General features: G+C 44.5%; 1 protein-coding gene across 1 annotated transcript in view; it reads left to right on the plus strand.

Annotated features, from left to right (window-relative positions):
* dnaaf9 (dynein axonemal assembly factor 9) overlaps nucleotides 1-22,674 on the plus strand; it is a 279,052-nt gene that overhangs the window by 51,926 nt on the left and 204,452 nt on the right. The window contains exons 7-13 of the mRNA XM_072497670.1: nucleotides 1,153-1,230; nucleotides 1,558-1,659; nucleotides 5,993-6,048; nucleotides 8,031-8,166; nucleotides 9,651-9,732; nucleotides 9,823-9,859; nucleotides 13,016-13,100. Coding sequence (XP_072353771.1) covers nucleotides 1,153-1,230; nucleotides 1,558-1,659; nucleotides 5,993-6,048; nucleotides 8,031-8,166; nucleotides 9,651-9,732; nucleotides 9,823-9,859; nucleotides 13,016-13,100 — 576 coding nt within the window. The remainder of the gene's footprint in view (nucleotides 1-1,152; nucleotides 1,231-1,557; nucleotides 1,660-5,992; nucleotides 6,049-8,030; nucleotides 8,167-9,650; nucleotides 9,733-9,822; nucleotides 9,860-13,015; nucleotides 13,101-22,674) is intronic.

The following is a 22,674-nucleotide window of genomic DNA, read 5'->3' on the forward strand; positions in this document are numbered from 1 at the left end:
TGAGGAAAGTTTGAGCAGGTTGCCTATATTCATTGGAGTTAAGAAGAATGAGTGGGGATCTTCTTTCAGAATGATGTGGAGATGCTGGCGTTGGACTGGGGTGAGCACAGTAACAAGTCTTAGAACACCAGGTTAAAGTCCAACAGGTTTAGCACCATAGATGCTATGAATATTGACATAACCCGAGATGTATTTGTTTGCAGTTATGACTGTCCCTTCATCCATTCTTTTGGAAGGGTAAAATATGTTTTTTGCTTCCAGTCATCTTAGGAAGGAGCAGTGCACCGAAAGCTAGTGATTAGAAAAAAACCTGTTGGACTTTAACCTGGTGTTCTGAGACTTCTTACTGTTCTTTAAGAATGTACAGTTTTGAGGGGGATTAACAGGATTGATGCTGAGAGTACATTTCTTCTCATTAAAAATAAGATGTCTCTCATTTAAGGCGGAGATATGGAAGAATTTCTTCTCTGGCTCATTAATGTTTGGCATTCTCTTCCCCAGAGAGTAGTGTAAGTTATTGATTATATTGAAGATTGAGTTTGACAGATTTTTGACTGTCAAGGTTGTTAAGGGTTATGGGGTGGCAGCAAGAAAGTGGAATCAAGGTCACACTCGAATCAACCACGATCTTATTGGATGATGGAACAGGCTCAAAGGGCGGAATGGCCTCCTACTTTTTCTTGTGATCTTATGGTTATAATCCTTTTTAAGCAAGGCGTTAATATACAGGAAATGCACATGAAAAAATGTTTACTCTGATATAGGTTATTTCCAATTTCAATACAATATTAAAGGTTGTCAGGGGTAGGCATGAATGTGGTGGGGTCGAGGTTAGAATAAGATCAGCCATGATTTTATTGAATGGCAGGGAACGCTCAAGGGGCCAAGTGTCTACCTCTGCTCATAGTTCGTATGTTAACTATGAACTAGCCTATCTCAATGTTCTCATCAAGTCATAATTTTTTCAGTAGTCACTAACTGAATTAATTTACGGCAGTGATTGAGCAAATATACTTCGATTTGTCAGTCAAGCTCCAATGTAATGTATTGTTTTGAATAAAAATGCATTATTGTATCTCGTCAAAACCTCAAAAAAGTATTAAAAATGGTCTACTTTGTGTAATGTTGTCAGTCTTTTTCTTTTAATTTTAGCTGTTCGATGCTAGTGAGGAGCTATGGCAAACCTATAGCCGGTTGGATCCAGTCTCTCTGGAAATCTTGATTACTGAGGTAATATAATAAAAACCTAAACATGACCCATACGCCCTTTCCGAAACTTTGTGCCATTAGATATTGGGGTTCATGAAATGATGGAGTTTCAGTAAACTAATGATTTTAAAAATAGCACAAATGTTGCAAACTCAACCAATGCATATTAATGTTACACTTCTTAAATTCCGTAACCAATCTTATTTATGAATATTCATACAACATGTTAAGGATATCTTTTTATTTTGTAATGTCATCAATAAGAACTAAAAAGGCTGCTAATGGAATAGGGTGGGTTGCAGAAGCTTTCACAATTTTTTTTTCCTAACTCTGTTTTGAATGTTTCAGGATTTGATGGCATTTGACAGACAATGGGCAAGCTTCTTTTCCAACTTTGACATTGAGGGTTCTTCCTCAATATTAGAACTTTCCGAGGCTCTGGCTGGAGAGGTGGGAAATACATTATTATTACAATACAGCTTATGCGATCGACATTTGTCATTGCCCATTCAATAATAATTCTTCAGTTGGTAAAAAGCACAAGCAAAATTATTATTGCTGGAATTTTCCGGGACCGAGCAATACCATAGGTGTCCGGGCTGGAAAATCCCACCCTAAGTAAACTTGCCAGAATTCAGGAATTTAGATTTATAGTTTCAATTTGGACAGCTGAATTTTTTTTCTCCAGGCTGTTTGGCGGAAAGCTGTTATTTTGACTGTGATTATGATTTGGAGCTGCGAGGAAGGTGAATTCTGTCCTGAGACAGGTGGTGCAATACAATGGGGTCAAACTCATAATGTTTGGAATCCTTACTCTGTCTTATTATATGTTGATTTACATGGTTTTGGTTGTGACAATTCCATGTATTGTTATTCAGCACCACTTTGTTTTTTTTAAAAAATGTGTATATAATGTGCTCAAATATTTCAACAATTTCCACTTGCTATATATTTAGATTTTGTTTTAACAATGTATAAATTTTGGTAACGTACTATGAATTTGCAGTCTTGTGGAGGAACCGGGAAGGTTAAGTCGGGAAACCTGATCTAGAAGACTTGTCTCCTTTTAAAAGGATCCCGTGCACCATCGGCTGGATTCTCCATTGGCTGACACTGGAATTGCAAAACACGATTGGGTGGAGAATCTGTTCCGATACTGCAATTGCAGCGTGTGCCGATTTCACGCCAAATCTTAATTCTCCGTCGCCCCGACAGCGGCGGAACGTGTTCCAGAGTGTATGTACAGTAAACACCGTTTGCATGCAATTAGCGGGCCCGACTCGGTATTCTCCGTCTCCGATGGGCCTAACTCCTGATGGCGAGGTTCATTTGAGCTTTTAACAATCGTGAAACTGGCGTCGTGGCTGACGAGGGAGAGAGAGGCGGGGATACGGAAAATGTCCAACATCGCCATAGTTTGCTGAAGGAGGGTCTTGCTGTCGCTTTTTGGTGAGAAGAAGTATCACTGATATATCTGCTGCCGCGTGCTTACGGTTTTAACCTATCATAAACCACTGTTGGGCCTATTTAAGGAGGATCGGGTGATCCCTCCGATAGCGTGGGCTAAGATCCAATGTTGGACTTTGCTGTTAGCCATGTTCGAATGTGTTTTGGAACACCACCTGGGTTTGGAGATTTTGCCCAAAAACAAAGATTCCCCACGCTGATGCATTGAACTGCCTCCCTTTCCCCACTAGGCCGACGGCACCAGCATCATCCGACAAAGTAGTTGCCGCCTTTCATTTTATGGACTTCCTTTCTGTCACGGCAGCTCGTATACAGGTTTGGACCCAGATGAACTTCCAGTTTCCACAGGTTCGCCACATAGTTCTGTACGGAGCCCATTACCATGCTTTGCTGGAAGATCTCACGGCTTGCACCTCAAAGATCTCAGAACTTCCCCAAGCGTGGAATCCTGGATCAGCTATGGCAGGGTTCATTAAATTGGAGAAGGTGAAATTCACCTTGAGAGGGTCGGTACAAGGGTTCTTTAGGCGATGGCAACCGTTCTTAGACTTTCTGGCAGAACGATAGACATTGGTGAATGGCAGCAGCAGGTGGGGGGGGATTTACTTTATTTTTGTTTATGTTATTTACTCTGGCAGGGTCTGAGGGGCTGTATACACCTGTTGTCTTAAGTCGGGGTGTTAATGTTAATTTATTATTTAGGTCCAGGGGGGGAGGGGTTTGGGGGGTTGCTTTTTTAGATTGTGTTTTGTACTTAACCCTGTTGGGTTCTTTTTTCTTTCTCATTTTGTTATTGATATTTTATGAAAACCTTTAATAAAAATTATTTAAAAAAAAAAAAAGGTCTCAGAACTTCGCGTGGAGCACAGCTTCATACTGTGGGGGACTCAGGTATTCGTCCTGGACATGGGCACGGCACCCTTTTGCAGCACCTCCACAATGGACACCTGGGGGTGTCCAATATGAAGATGCAGACCAGTAGCTACGTCTGGTGGCCCGGTATCGATTTGGACATTGAGAGGTTGGCTCAATGTTGCGGGCCATGCCAGGAAAACCAGAAGGCGCCACCAGTGGCATCGCTGCACCCATAGGAGCGGCCGGTCCAGCCTTGGTCTTGTCTCCACATAGGTTTTGCTGGCCCTCTTCAGGGGGCAATGTTTTTGATCATCGTGAACACCCACTAAATGGTTGGAAGTCCACCGTCTGCAGGCCCCCACCACGGAAGCTACAGTGGAGCATTTATGCTAAATGTTCAGCACCCACGGCATTAGCCAATGCTAATCTCAGACAACGGAGTCGGCCTTTACCAGTATAGAATTCAACAGCATTCATCACGTGGTTTGGCAGAGCGGGCGGTCGAGACATTCAAACAGGTTCTGAAAAAGCAGAGTGCCGTGACTTGGAAGACCAGATTAGCCCTGTTCTTGTTCTGTTACAGAACCACGCTGGTTTAGCACACTGGGCTAAATAGCTGGCTTGTAATGCAGAACAAGGCCCGCAGCGCGGGTTCAATTCCTGTACCGGCCTCCCCGAACAGGCGCCGGAATGTGGCGACTAAGGGCTTTTCACAGTAACTTAATTGAAGCCTACTTGTGACAATAAGCTATTATTATTATTATTATGCATACCACTGTGCTGTTTCACCCCCGGGGATGCTGTTTATGTCCGAAAGTTCGGAGCAGGTGCCATATGGATACCAGTCTTGGTAGTGGCCGAGACCAGGCCGGTCTCTTATTCTGTGAAGGCAAAGTCGAATCGCCACATTGACCACATCCGCCGACGTCCCTGAACCACCGGAGCCTATCCTGGATGCGCCAGTCCCATTTATTCCGCCGCCGCCAGCTCCACCAGCCATCGACGTCCAAGAAGCCGAGATGTCTAACGCAGACCTTTCAGACTCCAACTCCGAGATGGACGTCCAACACCAAGCAGAGCTAGCCATGCTGCCTCCCACGTCTGTGCCGGTCCAGCTCAGAAGCCCCATATGTAACAACTGGTCCCTGGTGCGCTATACATCCCTCTGGCCCTGCTCCAATGAGGCCCAAACTCTGCTCTCGGGTGAAACAACAACATTTCTCGAGAGGGGGATGATAGTACCATCCTCTCAGGTGAAATAACCAGGGGCCCCTCTCTACAGCTAATGGACATTTCTCGAGATGGGGATGATGTTACCATCCCCTCAGAGGTCACTGTTGTGGACTATCTGGTTCCCCTTGACCTCCACAGAGTATGAACTTCCCCGGTTAAGGCAATGGGGCTGGTATAAAAACCACGACCTGGAAGCAGTTTGAGGGAGACCCTTCAGGGAGTGGGTAGTAATAATAATCTTTATTGTCACAAGTAGGTTTACTTTAATACTGCACTGAAGTTACTGTGAAAATCCCCTAGTTGCCACATTCCGGCACCTGTTTGGGTACACCGAGGGCGAATTCAGAATGTCCAAGTTAGCTAACAGCACGTCATTCGTGACTTGCGGGAGGAAACTGGAAAACCCACGCAGACACTGGGAGAATGTGCAGACCCCACACAGACCGTGACCCAAGCCGGGAATCGAAACTGGGACCTGGAGCTGTGAAGCAACAGTGCTAACCACTGTGCTACCATGCTGCCTGTAGAGTTATGAAAGAAATTTGTTTGTTTGTACCCAACCATTTGTTCCCGTGTTCACTCCACCAGGTCTTGCAGATCGCTTGAATTATGCTGCCCTCTTAAGACTGAGGCTGAAGTTGGATAATATGGAATAAGTGCATGGGAATCAATTTGTGCTCCGACAGGAGTTATGATGGAAGGGACATGAGACCAGATGGTCTCATGGCATCACTCGTATGATGCCATGAGACCAAAATCATTCTTTGTAATCTTTCAAATTCAAGGATATTAGGAGAGCGCAGTGAGATGTAACCTTTTTTTGATAATGGGCGGCGCAGTGGTTAGCACTGCTGCCTCATGGTGGTGACGACTCTGGTTTGATCCCGGCCCTGGGTTACTGTGTGGAGTTTTCACATTTCCCTGTGTCTGCGTGGGTTTCACCTCCACAACCCAAAGATGTGCAGGTTAGGTGGATTGGCCATTCTAAACTGCCCATTAATTGGAAAAAATAAATAATTGGGTACTGTTATTTTAAAAAAAAAAAAAAAAAATTTTTTTAAATGATAGAAATTATGTACTTTGTAAATTCATGGCTTATCCATTAACCTGATGGTGAAAATTGTGCACCTTATGGAAGACTTAGCGAAACAAAATCTGTGAAATGTATTGAGTATTTTAAGGCAATTTGGTTCTCCTTCCAAAAATGACATTTAATTTTATTTTTCAGCCTTTTCGAACTTACTTCAGCCATGGATTGATAACCAGTCAAATTACAGACAAAAGGTACAGATTTGATGGGCCGAAAGGCCTCCTTCAGCACTGTAGATTCTATGATATGCAAAATAATTTTGAACAATTTCACTCTGTATTTGATGAATTTAGTTTTTTTTTATTTTGGGCGTTATGTTTGGGCACCCTTTTACTTCATTAAGTCAAATCATTTTAAATAGATGGCAACACTACATGGAGAAAAAAAAAGATTTTTTAAAGCAAAAGCATGCAGATTAATTTGTTAAGATCATTTTGATTGAATATCTCAATAAAATTCGTCAGTTAACCGGTTATAACACTGAAATTTTCATGAGCAGCTACAGGAGTTCCCAACCCGAACCACTTGCTGTGTGGAAAAAATTCTTCCCATTTCATTTGCTTCTTTTGTAAATCACTTTAAATCTGTGCCCTCTCGTTTTTGATCGTTTCTCCCTCTCTACGAGGGACACGGTGACAGGAACCCGGGTTCAATTTCATCCTTGGATGACTCTGTGGAGTTTGCACATTCTCCCCGTGTCTGCGTGGATTTTCTTCAGGTGCTCCAGTTTCCTCCCACAGTCCAAAGATGTGCAGGTTAGGTGGATTGTGGCTGTGTTAAACGGCCCATTGTGTAGGTTATGTTACGGGGATAGGACGGGGGAGTGGACATAGGTGGAGTGCTCTTTCGAAGGGTTGGTGCAGACCCGATGGGCCAAATGGCTTCCTTCTGCTCTATCGAGATTCTTTGATACTTTGTTGAGGTTTTGAACCGAGTCTTGACTTTTTAAACACGCACTTATTCTTCCACATAAACTTCCCTTGTCTCACCCAGTTCTCTTTTCTGTACACACTCACTGAAGTGCTTAGCCAATTAACCCACAATTGCCAACTTAACACTCATTGACAGTTAGCTGTTTCCTACCGTAAGGCCTCCATTAGGCACTGAGGGCGTAAGAATGACTCCCCAATGAGAACGCAGGCAAACCTGGGCAGCCTTTGAAGGCATGGGAGACCAGTGCAAGTCCAGTGAAACCTTTGAGCTGCCATTAACTCTTGGTGGACTTGGGCAATTAGCCTTCAGCAGCTTGTTAACTAATCAAATTGCTTTACTGCCGTCAGCAGGTGGAAATCTCACCTGGTACGGCATGGTAGCACTATGGTTATCTCTGTTGCTTCACAGCGGCAGGGACCCGGGTTCGATTCCTGGCTCGGGTCACTGCCTGTGCGGAGTCTGCATGTTCTCTGTGTCTTTCCTCCGAGTGCTCTGGTTTCCTACTACGAGCTCCAAAAGACATGCTTGATTGGGTGAATTGGACATTCTGAATTCTCCCTCAGTGTACCCGAACAGGCGCCAGAATTGGCGACTAGGGGATTTTCACAGTAACGTCATTGCAATGTTAATGTAAGCCTACTTGTGATACTAATACACTAATAAAGATTATAATTAGTTTTGGGCCCTTCCTGCCTCCTCGCTAAAGACAGGACAATTTTCCTGCTACCGGGAATTGGCATATGGCCTCCCACCCGATTCTCCTGGCACCCAGCAGTCATTCCAGCATATCCCATTAAATTCCATCCACAAGGTTCTGGGTTTGGAGATTTTGCCCAAAAAACAAGACTGCCATACTGAGGAAGCACTGCAGTGCCAAAGGTGCCACCTTTCGGTAGAGACATTAAACTGAGGCCCCATCTGCCTGATTGGGTGGATGTAAAACATTCAAGAAAAGCAGGGGAGTTACCTCTGGTGTCATGGCTAATATTTATTCTTCAAACACCATTACAGAAATATAAATTATTTGGTCATTTTCATTTTCTTTGTTGGAATTTGTTGTGTGCGCACTGGCTGCCACGTTTCCTACATTACAAGAGTGTCTACGCTTCAACCAAAAGTACTTAATTGGCTGGAAAGTGTTTTGAAATGCCCAGTAGTCACAAGAATGACTGTACAATTTCTTTGAAAGTAGACTACAAATATTCTGATGATTTTACTTGCTGTTTTTCTTCCCCTTATTCAGCACTGATGGACAGCCTTTCCTTCTCTTTGGTTGTCACTCGACAAAAGAAAACCTAAACTCGTACAGCTTCACTTTTCCATCCGAGGGTCACCTAGTTAAAAACACAAACAACAGAGGAGGCACAGCTAGGCATTTGGTAATGTAATTCATTTTCCCCATTTCATATACACAGGCATGCATGCTGGCTTTTACTGTGGCTGTGGCAAATTTTTTTGGTGGAATATAAATAGGATACAATACAAAATTTAGTCTGCAAATATGTTGGTTTTGACTTCTCATTCTACTTGTCACCAAAAGGTTAAGTTAAGATTGGGAAAAAATTTAATTTTTAGTGCTATCTAGAATGTAACAAACCTATGATTGACACATATGTTAATTGGTGTGCATCCAAGTAACATTATGCAACACCTTCAGTAAGGCCCTTGTTTGCACCCAGGACTCCCAAGATGATGTATCAAAAAGAGGCAATGTTTTTTTAATCTGACAGACTAATTGAGTATTAGTTAAGACATGAAACTTAATTTGACCAAATGGTTTATCTCGGGTACCATGGGATGTTACATTACACCTGTGTCTTAATATTGATCAACTTGGTTAAATAGGCTATGCTGAAGCTTACATCAGAATGGTTTTGGTGCAGGAGATGTCATCAAATGTTGCACGTGTGACAGTATGAAAAACTGTAGTTGGGTTATGGGGATAGGGTGGAGGTGTGGGCTTGGGTTGGGTGCTCTTTCCAAGAGCCGGTGCAGACTCGATGAGCCGAATAGCCTCCTTCTGCACTGTAAATTCTATATCTATGATGTGGTAGATGTTCACATTTTCAATATTGGGCTCTTAAGGATAGAGACCATGTCATCTTGGTTTTTAAGGTGAAGCAGAAAACCTATTTTATCCATCCAAAAGAATGGATGAAGGGACAGTCATAACTGCAAACAAATAAATCTCGAGTTATGTCAATATTCATAGCATCTATGGTGCTAAAAGCTGTTTTATCTTGTCAATTATAATGGCCTTGTATCTGATTGATGTTTTGACTTAACAACAGATGGACACTTTCAACCAACAATCTGAAGCTAATCTTTCATTTTATGTTTGAACTGTTGAGTTAGAATATAATATTTGAGTTTAAATATTAAAGCATAATAAATGCGAGTTGTATTTTTGTTTACTGAGGGAATTTGCTTTCCTGGAAATTTCCCAAAATTGTTGCTTGATTTTTTAATACTGTTGCCCTGTACAAAGTAATTACCTGCACGCTTCATCTCTTTAGATTAAATAATATCTGAATTGATGTCGACAGACCTGAGCGACATGGAAATTAGTTGGTGTTTTAGCTTCAGTGCTGAGCCCATTGTCAATAATTCTTCAAAGCGTTTGAGTATAATAACAAGATTTATTTTGTCACATTGAATTGATTACTTAATTTGCTTGTCCAACAAAGATATCCTGGGAATTGCACCAAAATGCATTAAGTGGAAAAGACTGAACACAAGCCTGCACCAAGTCATAGCATTTCTCTTCTTTAATGTGCTGCTTTGTATGAAAGTAATTCATATTTTACTTTTGTCTGAAAAATTACCAAGGCTATATGAAATAATATAATATCATACCTTCTAGGTTGTGCAGTGCACATCACCCAGAGGACCTTTGGCATGCTCACGGACATATTTTTTTGGAAATTCCCACGTACCTTACATGGGTAAGTTAATACCTGAAGAAATAGTTAATTTCCTATTTCTACAGACCACCATAAGTGAAATGAATGCCTACTTTAATTTGATTCTTTCAGGCAAAGACAACAATCAACAGAAAAAGAATGAACTTTTGTAAGTTTTTACTCTAACTTTCTAATCCAACATTTAAAATAAAAATATGCACGATGAATTTGGGCCAATATCAAATAAAAGCAAATTACTGTGGATGCTGGAAGCCTGAAGCAAAAAGAGAAAATGCTGGATAAACTCAGCATGGCTGGCAGCATCTATGTGAGAAACAGTTAACGTTTCAGTCTCGGGGTCATTTAGATCCAAAACATTAACTGTGTCTCTCCACAGATGCTGCCAGACCTGCTGAGTTTATACAACATTTCTGTTTTTATTTTGCACCAACATCAGTTGTAATGGTTGTTGAAACTAAGATGAAAATCACAGGACTACTGTAAAATAATCTGAAGACGGGTGCAGGGTTTAATAATGTTTTGGATTAGGATCTAACCCAGGGTTGCAATATCTGTCAAGTCTTTTTGCAGCTTTAGCTGACTCCATTTGGCCAATGCCAGTATGCAAGTTTTTTGCCCTAGAGATATTCTACATTGATCATTAATTTAACCAGACTTGTAGAATAATATGCCGTTGTTGCTTTTTTAATACTACATCGACAAAATTGAATTGAAAATCCTCAGTGTATGGGCACTTACCCTGCAGAAAGGATGTGCATCCATTATTTGTAATGGCTTTCCCATCAGACTGTTAACAGCTTAGCATATTGAACATAAAGGGCTTCTGGTGTGAAGAATCTGAAGCAGTTGCTCACTTTTTGTTAGCTTATCCATACCCAAGTAACATTTCATCTGAGATCTTTTAAAATCAAAAGTAAATGGTTTGTTACTGTGGAAAAATTAAGTGCGGTATTTTTGAGAATGAAGAAAAAACATTTTAAATATATTTGTTTGGCCTCAACTAATATCTGTTCATGCATTGCAGAGATATGGAGGAGGGATATTTTAACTTCTACAGAGAGTGTAAACACTCGTGATGATCATCGGCCAGGTGCCAGAAAGAGTTGCATAGTGTAAAAGGAGTATTAGTTTGCAGTAGCATAAAACGAGTGACGCCAGATCATCCAATTGACGGGAAGGAGATTCGGCAAAGTTATTAACATGCAGCAGATCCGACATCAACAGTTTTGTTTTATCACCAGAAGTTTAAAATTATCTCTTGGGAATGTACAACTGGGAGTGTACAACAGGGAAAGTTTAAATGAACATTGCAGAATTGTGATCTGAAATCGTTGAACTTGATGTTGAGTCCGGAAGGCTAGAAAGTATTTAAGCGCAAGGGACCTGGGTTCGATTCCGACCTCGGGTTACTGTTGGTGTGGAGTTTGCAGATTCTCCCAGTGTCTGTGTGTTTCCTTCTGGTGCTCCGGTTTCCTCCCACAGTATGTGTAGGCTAGGTGGATTGGCCATGCTAAATTGTCCTTAAATGTCCAAAGGTTGGGTGGGGTGACGGGGATAAGGTGGGGGTTTGGACCTAGGTAAGGTGGTCTTTCAAAAGGATTGGTGCAGTCTCAATGGGCCGAAGGCCTCCTTCTGCACTGTAGGGATTCTATGAATGGTGAGATGCTGTTCCACGAACTTGAGCTTCATTGGAACAATTGGGATGCCAATGACCGAGCGATCAAAGTTAGCACGGGACCGGGAATTTAAATGATAGGAGACCAGAAGCTCATAGCCATGCTTTCAGATAGAAAGGAGGTGTTTAGCAAAAAAGTCACCCAACCAACGTTTAGTCTCTCCGCTGTAGAGAAAGCTGCATCATGGGCAGTGAATATTGTACATTAAATTGAAAGAAGTTCATGCAAATCGCTGCGGCACTTGGAAGGAGTGTTTGAGGCCATGGACAATGGGAAAGGGCAGGCAGAAAGGGCATATTTTGCCTTTCTTGTGCTTGCATATGGAGAGGGAAGATGCGTGATTGAGGAAAGGACAAGGTAACAGAGCAGAGGGAACAGTTCATTTTTGGATTGCTGAAAGGGGAGGGGTGTCACATGTATATTTCGAACAAAGAATAATACAGCACAGGAACAGGCCCTTCGGCCCTCCATGCCTGCCCCGGTCATGATACCAACCGTTGTCAAAACCCTCAGCATTTCTTTGTGCCGTACCCTCTATACTCAACCTATCCATGTGTTGTCAGGATGCCTTTTGGACGCCATTAATGTATCTGCTTCCACAACCTCCCCTGGCAATGCCTTCCAGGCACTTGCCACCCTCTGCGTAAAAAACCTGCTTCGCACATGTCCTCTAAACTTTGCCCCATGGACCTTAAACCTATGCCCCCTGGTGACTGACACTTCCACTCTGGGAAAGAGTGCCTGCCCATCCACTCTATCCATGCCCCTCATAATCTTGTGGAACTCTGTCAGGTCACCCCACAACCTCTGTCTTTCTCATGAAAACAGTCCAAGTCTATTCAGCCTCTCCACATGGCTAACATCCTGGTAAACCACCTCTGCACCCTCTCCAAAGGTTCCACACCCTGTGATCAGAATTGCGCGCAATATTCCAAGTGTGGCCGTACCAAGGTTCTATACAACTATAGCATGACTTGCCAGTTTTTATACTCTATGCCCCGTCCACTGAAGGCAAGCATTCCGTATGCTTTCTTGACTACCTTGTCCACTTGTGTTGCCACTTTCAAAGATCTGTGGACCTGCTCGCCCAGATCTCTTACTTTCTATATTCCTAAGAGTTGTGCCATTTACGGTATATTATATATACGGTATATTATATATACGGTATATTATATATACGGTTAGACCTACCAAAATGCATTATCTCACATTTGTCTGGATTAAACTCCATTTGCTATTTCTCTGCCCAAGTCTCCAACCTATCTATGTCCTGCTGTATCTTCTGACAATCAAACTCAACAAACATCTGCCACCCTTCAAAAATCAAGGAAGTAAGGTACTTGCAGCAGCAAAAACCACTTGCTCTACCTTTCCTCTTGGCATTTTACCAAAAGCACAGACAAAAAGGTTGAAGTACCATGGATATTCGAGTCGTTTGTGAATATTGATATCACATCCTAATGCTAAGTGCCTATTACTTATTGTTAACTTACGAATCAGAAATGTCATTGGCCACATACTTATTCTCAGTTAGCAACATGTGGCTGGTGGATATTATATTGGTAAACGCTGTTCTGAGTTGCATCATGAATCAGTGAGTAAGTCTCTGAATGATCTTTATTTCATAGGGTGTTGCCACAGATTTATGTTGCTGTAGTAGAAGCAGTGCTGGCTAGCATCCGATGCTACGTAGAAACTTCCAGCATAAAAATTGTAAGTGTCTTTTGTAAGATTGAATTTTAACTGTTAATCAGAGATATGTGCTTGTTTTGGTGTTGCAGTCTGTAGCAAGCATGATTAATTAAGTTAAAAGTTATATACCCTGGCAAAACACTTGAATCTTGGCAACATCCTCCAAAAGGATGAAGGTGGGATAATATAGAAATTAGATGTCTGACAACTTTCAGTGCATGGGAGATATTCTTGCTCCTTTTGTATTTTATGAATTTTCAGCTCAGTACTGTGAAAAATGTAGAAATATGGCATGTCTCTCACTTCTCTAAATTATTAACAGTTTTTGCTTCAACTACTAATCCTTGAAGGGTCTTGCACAGTTTCACAATTCTCTGTGAAGTAGCTTCATCTGTCCGTTAAGTCTTATTTGAGTCAAATTTTAAGTCGTGTATATTTAATCTTGTTTCTTTGGCCCCTCATCCTTGACTCAAAAAATGGAAATCTTTACTTCCACCTATTTAGACATAATAAAATAAACTGTTGAAGGAAGAAAGAACTTTAATTATATAGTGCTTTTCTTTACCTGCAGATGTCCCAAAGCACTGTGCAGCCTATGAAGTTCTTCAAGTAGTCAATATAGTAAAAGTTGTGCACAGCAAGGTTGCACAAACAGCAATGATATGTTTAGTGTGATGCTAGTTGAGGGATAAGTATTGACCAGGACTGGAACAACTTGTATTTGTGTAGTGCATTTAAAGTGGCAAAGGATCTGAAGGTTTTTCAGAGAAATGTTATTAAACAAACTTTTGCACCGAGTCACATAAGGCAATATTAGGACAGGACGAGGTAGGTTTGAAGGAATAGAGGTTTGGCAGGGAATTTCAGAACTTCCCATCGAGGCAACTGAAGGGTGTAAGGCTGGAGGAGGCTACAGAGTTAGTGACGGGTGAAGCCAAGAAGAGATTTGAAAGCAAGGATATGAATTTTAAATATCGCAGAACTGGAAGCCAGACGTGGATCAGAAATTCAGTATTTCTGAAAAAGAGACTTGCTGTCAAAGCTTTTCATCTTGCACTCATCAGGGCAGATGCAAAAATGCCAAATTTCGAAGGCAACAACCATTTATACTATTCGAGAAAAGGGATGTTATTGGTTGATAATTTGGCTTTGATTGATCAAGGCGTTGCCATGCGAATGCACGAGGGAGCAATTGTCCCTCGTGCTTTTCTTTATTCAAAAAGATGCGGCAACTGGACAAGCTCCTTTTGCCTGCAGAGGAAAGGTCCCTGTATATGAATATATTTAGGTTCTAGAAAGTAACATTGCGAGCCTGATTGCTAATCCTAAATTGGCCATTGGTGTAATTATTAACACATCAGGATTGTTTAGCAAATGCTGCCCAATTGCAGAATCGCATCCAATGTTAGACGCTCTCTTCTGAGTTTTGCAAACACAGATTGGTTGAGTATGGTCAATTCTCTGCCCTTTTCAAACAGTCGAAGTAATATGTGACTGATGTGACCCACCACAGCCTGTAACTGGCATTGTACTGACCCTGAAATTCATATTCATAATTTGTGTGGTAGGCTTATTGTTCTTAATTAAGCATACAAAATTGTATCTATTGGACTCGCCGCCAAGCATGAATGCGCAGCCCTGCACAAAAACAAGTTACACAAGTGTTTGTTAAACTCGTGTAAGAGTAATGGGCTGCCTTGTGGTGCATGTGATCGGATGAGTTCTCATGGTTCACCTTGTCCACATCAAGAAGGGGTGTCCACAACCCACAAGTGAACCCACAATCCACAACCATTATGGGGCCGGTTTAGTTCAAGTTGGCTAGACAGATGGTTCATGATACAAAGCGAGGCCAGCAGCATGGGTTCAATTCCCGTACTGGCTGAGATTATTCATGAAAGTTCCACCTACTCAACCTTGCCCCTTGGCGTGGTGACCCTCCGGTTAAATCACCACCAGTCAGCTCTCCCCCCTCAAAGGGGAAAGCCTATGGTCATCTGGGACATGGCGACTTTACACTTTACATTGAAAGCCAAAAAGGAGAAAGTGGTTACAAGTTTGACAAAAGCAAGGAAGTTATGTTGAAGCTTTACTATGTGTTGAGCCAGAGGAAATGGGTGAGGTACTAAATGAGCACTTTGAATCAGTGTTCACCAAAAAGGACTTTGTGGAGGATGATTCTTGGGTAGGGTGTGTGGACAGTCTGGGTCATGTTGATATCGAAAAGGAGGAGGTATTGGGTGTTTTAAAAGACTTTAAGGTAGATATGTCTCCTGGGTCGGATTTGATTTGCCGCAGAGGGAAGCAAGGAAGGAAATTGCTGGGGCCTTAACTGACATCTTTGTATCCTCATTGGGTACAGGTGAGATCCCAGAGGACTGAAGTTTAACAGGACCGCTGTTTAAGAAAGGCAACAGGGATAATCCAGGAATCTATAGGCCATTGAGCCTCCCGTCGGTAGTAGATAAATTATGAGAGAGAATTTTCAGGGACTGGATTTGTACCCGTTTAGAAACAAATGGACATATTAGCGATAGACAGCATGATTTTGTGAAGGGAGATCGTGCCTCTCAACTTGATCGAGTTTTTTGAGGAGGTGACATAAAGATGATTGATGAGGGAGGGTGGTGGATGTAGTTAACATGGACTTCAGTAAAGTCTTTGACAAGGTGTCTCATGGCAGACTGATACAAAAGGTGAAATCACACGGGATCAGAGGTGAGGTGGCAAGATGGATACAGAACTGGCTCGGTCACAGAAGGCAAAGGGTAGCAGTAGCAGGGTTTTTCTGAATGGAAGGTTGTGACTAGTGGTATTCCACAGGGATCGGTTTTAGCGCCTCTGTTTGTGATATACACAAACGATTTGGAGGAAAATGTAGCTGCTGTGATTAAGTTTGCAGATGACGCCAAGGTTGGTGGAGTGGCAAACAATGTTGAGGATTGTCAAAGGATAAAGCAGGACATAAATAGGTTGGAGACTTGGGCTTAGAAATGGCAAACGGAGTTTAATCCGGCCAAATGTGAGGTAATGCATTTTGGTAGTTCTACCGTAGAGGGGAAATATACCGTAAATGGTAACATTCTTAGGAATATAGAAAGTCAGATCTGGGTGTGCAGGTCCACAGATCTTTGAAAGTGGCAATACAAGTGGACAAGGTAGTCAAGAAAGCATACGGAGTGCTTGCCTTCATTGGATGGGGTATCGCGTATAAAAACTGGCAAGCCATGCTACAGTTGTATAGAACTGTATAAGGGCACACTTGGAATATTGCACACAATTTTGGTCGCCACACTACAAGAAGGATGTGGAGGCTTTGGAGAGGGTGCAGAGGTGCTTTACCAGGATGTTGCCTGGTCTGGAGAGTGTTAGCTTTGCGGAGAGGCTGAATGGATTCCGACTGTTTTCATTCGAACAACGGAGGTTGAGGGGTAACCTGATAAAGGTCTACAAGATTATGAGGGGCATGGATAGAGTTGATTGTCAGGCACTCTTCCCAGGGTGCAGGGGTGAGTCACCGATGGCATAGGTTTAAGGTCCATGGGGCAAAGTTTAGAGGAGATGTGCAAGGCAGGTTTTTTACGCAGAGGGTGGTAAGTACCTGGAACGCGTTGCTGGGGGAGGTTGTGGAAGCAGATACATTCACTGTGTTCAAAAGGCATCTCGACAAATACATGGATAGGATGGGTATAGAGGAAGTGCTGAGGGTTTTGGCCAAGAGTGGTATTATGACCAGTACAGGCTTGGAGGGCTGAAGGGCCTGTTCCTGTGCTGTACTCTTCTTTGTTCTTTATTACACCCTATTTTATCCATGACAGAAATAGCTGCAGCAACCAGAGTGTGTATCCTGCATGCATGGTGAACTATTCCTTCACTTTCATGAAGACCATACATGATTGAGTAGTAGTAGAGGCAGGTACAATTGTGTCTTTTAAAAAGCATTTAGATAGTTACATGGTTAAGATGGGTATAGAGGGTTATGGGCCAAGTGCGGGCAACTGGGACTAGCTTACTGGTTAAAAACTGGGCGGCATGGACTGGTTGGGCCGAAGGGCCTGTTTCCATGCTGTAAACTTCTATGATTCTATTCCATATTGACAGCAATGCCATATCGATGTGCTCATTTGACATTGCAAACCTATTCACGAATGGGCCCCTCAAGGAAGCATTTGTGCTCTGGCTCTAATGATGAGATTTTTTTCCTGAAATTGTTAATCTGGTACTCTCTTCCCAGAAAGTAGTGGAGGCTGGGTCATTGAATCTATTAAAGGCTGAGTAAGGTGGCTTTTTTTTCCCGCAATTGTTATTCTCCTTTTTCACATTTTCTCCCAAATTTACACCCTCCAACAATAAACAATAATCAGCAACAAATATGTCAATCCCCATAACAATAACAATGATCCCATTCTCCCACCAAATCCCATACATTAGCCCGCATGTTTACATAAACAAATGACAAGGAATCAGAGATCACCCATAGTCACCCTTAATACACACAGCCCCCCATCCCAACTAATGTTCGATGTTATCCAATTCTTGAAAGTGCATAATGAATAATGCCCATGAATTGTAGAACCCCTCCGTCCTTCCCCTCAGTTCCAACTTAACCGTCTCATGAGTCAAGAATTCCAACAGGTCCCCCTGCCACGTCAGGGCACAGGGTGGAGAGGCTGCTCTCCATCCCAACAGGATCTGCCTTCGGGCGATCAACGAGGCGAAGGCTACAATGTCTGCCTCAGCCCCCGTTTCCAACACTGGCTGGTCCGACACCCTGAATATGGCCTCCCGGGGACCCTGGTCCAGTTTCACGTGGAAATTACCCTAAAAACCTCCTTCCAGTAATCCTCTAGCTTTGGACAGGACCAAAACATAGGAACTTGATTAGCCTCTTTCCCCCCCCCCCCCCCACCCCCCAAACCCTCCCCCCGCAACGCTTACACACATCTTCTACTCCTTCAAAGAATCGGCTAATCGTCGCCCTCGCGAGGTGTGCTCTGCATACCACCTTCAGTTGTATCAGCCCCAACCTCGCACATGAGGTGGAGGCATTTACTCTCCGGAGCACCTTACACCAGAACCCCTCCTCTATAACCTCTTCCAACTCTTCCTCCCACTTTGCTTTGATCCCTTCCAGTGGTGCCTTATCCTCTTCCAAAATAGCTCCGTACACTGCTGACACTACCCCCTGCTCCAGTCCCCCTGTCATCAGCACCTCTTCCAGCAATGTGGAGGCCAGTTCCTCCGGGAAGCACTATCTCCTTTCTGGCAAAATCTCGAACCTGCATGTATCTAAACATTTCTCCCTGCTCCAGCCCATACTTTGCTTCCAGCTCCTTCAATCCTGCAAACCGACCCCTAAGAAACAAAATCTTTTAGCGTCTTAATCCCCTTCTCGTCCCATTTCTGAAAATTTCCATCCCACCTCCCTGGCTCAAATCTGTGGTTCCCCCGAATCGGCATTTCCCTTGACCCTGCCCCCAACCCGAAGTGTTGGCGAAACTGCCTCTAAATTCTCAATGAAGCTATTATTACCAGACTCCCTGAGTATTTCCCCGGAGCTATCGAGCGCGGCACTGTGCTTTCAGTCCCGACCCCCTGCACAAACTCTCCTCCATTCTGACCCACTGAGAATCCACCCCTCTGACCCAGCTCCGCACTTTCTCCACGTTTGCCGCCCAGTCGTAGTACATCAGGTTTGGAAGACCCAAACCTCCTGCCTGCCTTACCCTCTGTAGCAGCACCTTTCTCACTCTGGGCACATTGCCTCCCCATATGAACGAGGTAATCCTTCCCTCAATCTCCCTGAAAAAGGCCTTTGGCAGGAAAATCGGTAGGCATTGAAAAATAAACTGAAATCGCGGCAACACATTCATTTTAACCGCCTGTACCCGACCCGCCAATGGCAGAGGGAGACCATCCCACCTTGCCAGATGGGCTTTCACTCCCCACCAAACTAGAGATGTTGTACCTGTGAAGCCTCTCCCACTCCCGGGCAACCTGCACCCCCAGATACCTAAAGTGATTCCTTGCCCTATGGAATGACAGCCCCCCCAACCCCAGCCGAGACACCACAAAATACTCACTCTTGTCTAGGTTCAGCTTGTACCCCAAGAAAGACCCAAATACTCGCAGTAGCTCCAATATTCCCCCTATCGACACACTCGGTTCCGACACGTATAACAGCAAGTCGTCGGCATATAAGGACACCCTATGCTCTATCATCCCCCCGCCCCCCCCCCCCCCGCACTATTCCTTTCCATGCTCCCAAACTTCTTAATGCGATGGGCAACGGCTCAATCGCAAGTGCAAACAGCAGGGGGGGACATAGGACATCCCTGCCCCGTTCCACGGTGGAGAGAAGTATCTCAAGCTGATGCTGTTTGTGCGGACACGTGCCCTCGGCTCCTTATATAGTAGCTTTACCCAGTTCACAAATCTTGGTCCAATCCCAAACCGCTCCAGAACTGCCATCAAGTACCCCTATTCTACCCGGTCAAACACCTTCTCGGCGCCCAATGCCACAACCACCTCTGTTTCCTTTCCATCTGCCGGTGCCATAACGACGTTCAATACCCTCCTAATGTTCGAAAAAAGCTGCCTCCCTCACGAACCCAGTCTGATCTTCACCTATCACCTTCGGGAGGCACTCTTCCAGCCTACCCGACAGTACCTTCGCCAATACTTTTGCGTCCACATTCAGAAGCCATATGGGCCTATACGACCCACATTCCGGCGGATCCTTATCATTTTTTAGCAACAGAGAAATCGATGCCTGCCCCAAGGTTTGTGGCAACACCCCCTTCCCTCTCGCCTCTTCAAACATCTCCACCATCAGGGGTGCCAACCTATCCTTAAATTTTTTATAATATTCCACCGGAAACCCATCCGGCCCTGCCACCTTCCCCGACTGCATCCTCCCAATCGCATTCTTTATCTCCTGCTCCAGTATTGCTCCTCCTAATGTAGCCGTGTCCCCCTCCCTTAGCCTTGGGTACTCCAACCCATCTAGAAATTCCTGCATCTCCGGTCTCCCCCAGGTGGCTCTGACCTGTACAACCTCTCATAAAACTCCTCAAAAACCTTGTTAATCAGATCTGGAGCCACCACCAACTTCCCTGCCCGATCCCTCACCTGAAGAATTTTCCCTTGCCACTGCTTTCCTCCGGAGCTCCATGTTCATAAACTGCACCCCTTGCTCGTCTCAGTTGCCGCACTGCCTTCTTGGTAGACAGTCGGTCGAAGCTCGCCTGGAGTTCCTTCCTCTTTTCCAGCTTTCCTGTGTCCCCATCTTCTGCATAACTCCTATCTACCTCCAACATTTCATCTATTATCCTCTGCCGCTCCAACCTCTCTTTGTCCACCCTGGCCGTAAACAAAATTACCTCACCCCTCACCACCCCCTTTAGAGCCTCCCAGACAACTGCCTTCGACGCCTCGCCCGTACAGTTGAAACCTACATATTCCTTAATTACCTTTTCAATTTTCTCACAGAACACTTGGTTCCCCAAAAGCCCCACATCCATTTTCCATCCCGGCCTCTGCGCTACCCCATTCTCCAGTTCCATATCCACCCAATGCAGAGCATGATCTGACACTGCAATTGCCGAGTTCCAGTCCCCCCCACAATCAGTTCGTGTGTCCAAGTCGGGGATGGCCCCAAACACCACCTTCGCGAATCCCACGTCGTCCCAATTGGGACCGTATACACTTAGCAGCGCCACTAATCTCCCCACCAGCGCCCCTGTCACAATCACATATCTACTCACCTGATCTGCCACCACCTTCTCCATCTGGAAGTGTACCCTTTTGCTGACCAACACCGCTACCAGAGTGAAACACTTGACTAACTCAGCCCTTTTTAAGTCTCACCTGGTCCTTCACCCTCAAATGAGTCTCCTGCAGCATTGCCACATTGGCTTTCAAACTTTTAAGGTGCGCAAGCACTCTTGACCGGACCTCCTAGCCCTCTCGCGTTCCACGTGACTATCCTAACTGGGCCCCCCCCCCCCCCACACACACACACACCACCATCATCATCAAACCACCGGGCCCTGCCCCATAAGCCTGACCCGCCCTGTCCATTATTAACATTGAACCACTCTTTCCACCCCCCCCCACCCCCCCCCCCCCCCCCCCCACCCCCCCCCCCCCCCCCCCCCCCCAAAACACCCTCTTGCTCGTCTCGTAGGCCCATTGAAACCTGCTATCCAGGCTCCAATGTCCTCAGCCCTCCTCTCACCTTCCCTCCGTTCACTAGCCGACTTTAGTTAGCTAGCGCGGGTGGCTCCCCCCGCCAAGATATATTGTCCCCTTCCACCCAGTCACAGAGAAGAAACAAAAACAACAATCCAACCCACACGATTCACTAAACTAAGATATAACCGTTGCAACGCAGAATGGCAATCAACCCAACCAATAACTTGAACTCTGTAACAATGTGAAGAGAACTAAATTACAATACATGTCAGTAAAAAGAAAGTTATAGCATTTATACATTTTCCAGCTCCCCAATCATAGTCCACAGTCTCTCTTCCAGCTCCGCTCCTCACATCTGTCCCAAGCCTTCTGCCCTCACGAACGCCTCAGCCGCCTCCGCTGTCTCAAAATAGAAGTCTTTGGCATTATATGTTACCCACAGCTTCGCCGTTTACACCATACCAAGTCACACCCCCTTTTTGTACAATGCTCGCCCGAACGCCGTTCGTCTTTTTGCCAACTCCACCGTCAAGTCCTGGTAGATCCGAACTCCAGCACCATCCCACTGCACCTTGCGCTTCTGCTTCGCCCAGCTTAATACCTTCTCCTTCATGCAATACTTATGGAAGCAGATAATTACTGCTCTTGGCGGTTTGTTCACTTTGGGCTTCGGCATTAATGACCGATGAGCTCGGTCTAGCTCATACCGGGAGGGGTTCTCACCCTACTCCATCAGCTCCGCCAACTTCTTAGCAAAGTAGTCTGTTGGCCTTGGGCCCTCTGTCCCTTCAGGCAAGCCCACAAATTGTGCCGCCTTGAGCGGTTTTCCAAGTCCTCGAGCTTTGCTCAGAGTCCTCTGTTGACCTCCACCACCCTCCGCAGCTCTTCCCCCATCGAGGTGAACTGGTCGCTGTGCTGTGACACGGCCTCCTCCACTTCCTTCATCTTCTTGCCCTGCTCTCTCACCTCGGCTGATGTCTTTGCCACAACTACTCTCACCGGGCGATTGCCTCCTCCACCAATGACTTCAATGCAACCGCCATCTCCTTCCTCAAAGCCTCCATGTGCCTCGCAAACTGCTTTTCCAGCTCCACCCCATCACCTCGGTCATCTTTTCCACCGTAAGTAGTGCGTCCCCACCATGCAGTTCAGCTTCCGCCATCTTGTCAGCACTTTTGCTCGTCACCTCATTCAGTGGCGAACCCGCGTTTCCTCCTTCGACGCTGCTCTTCGCATCCTTTAGCGGCTTATTGTTTTTCCTTTCTTTTTTTCCCCTTTTCACCCTCCTGTCCTTCATCAATCTTTTTTGTTTGAAAATAAACAATTTTTCTTGGTGAAAACTTTCACACAACTTCTTTCTCTTCTCTTTTACATTCAGCCTTCTTATTTCATCCTAGGT

This window comes from Scyliorhinus torazame, chromosome 3 (assembly GCF_047496885.1).
Source record: "Scyliorhinus torazame isolate Kashiwa2021f chromosome 3, sScyTor2.1, whole genome shotgun sequence".
NCBI classification, from domain to species: domain Eukaryota; kingdom Metazoa; phylum Chordata; class Chondrichthyes; order Carcharhiniformes; family Scyliorhinidae; genus Scyliorhinus; species Scyliorhinus torazame.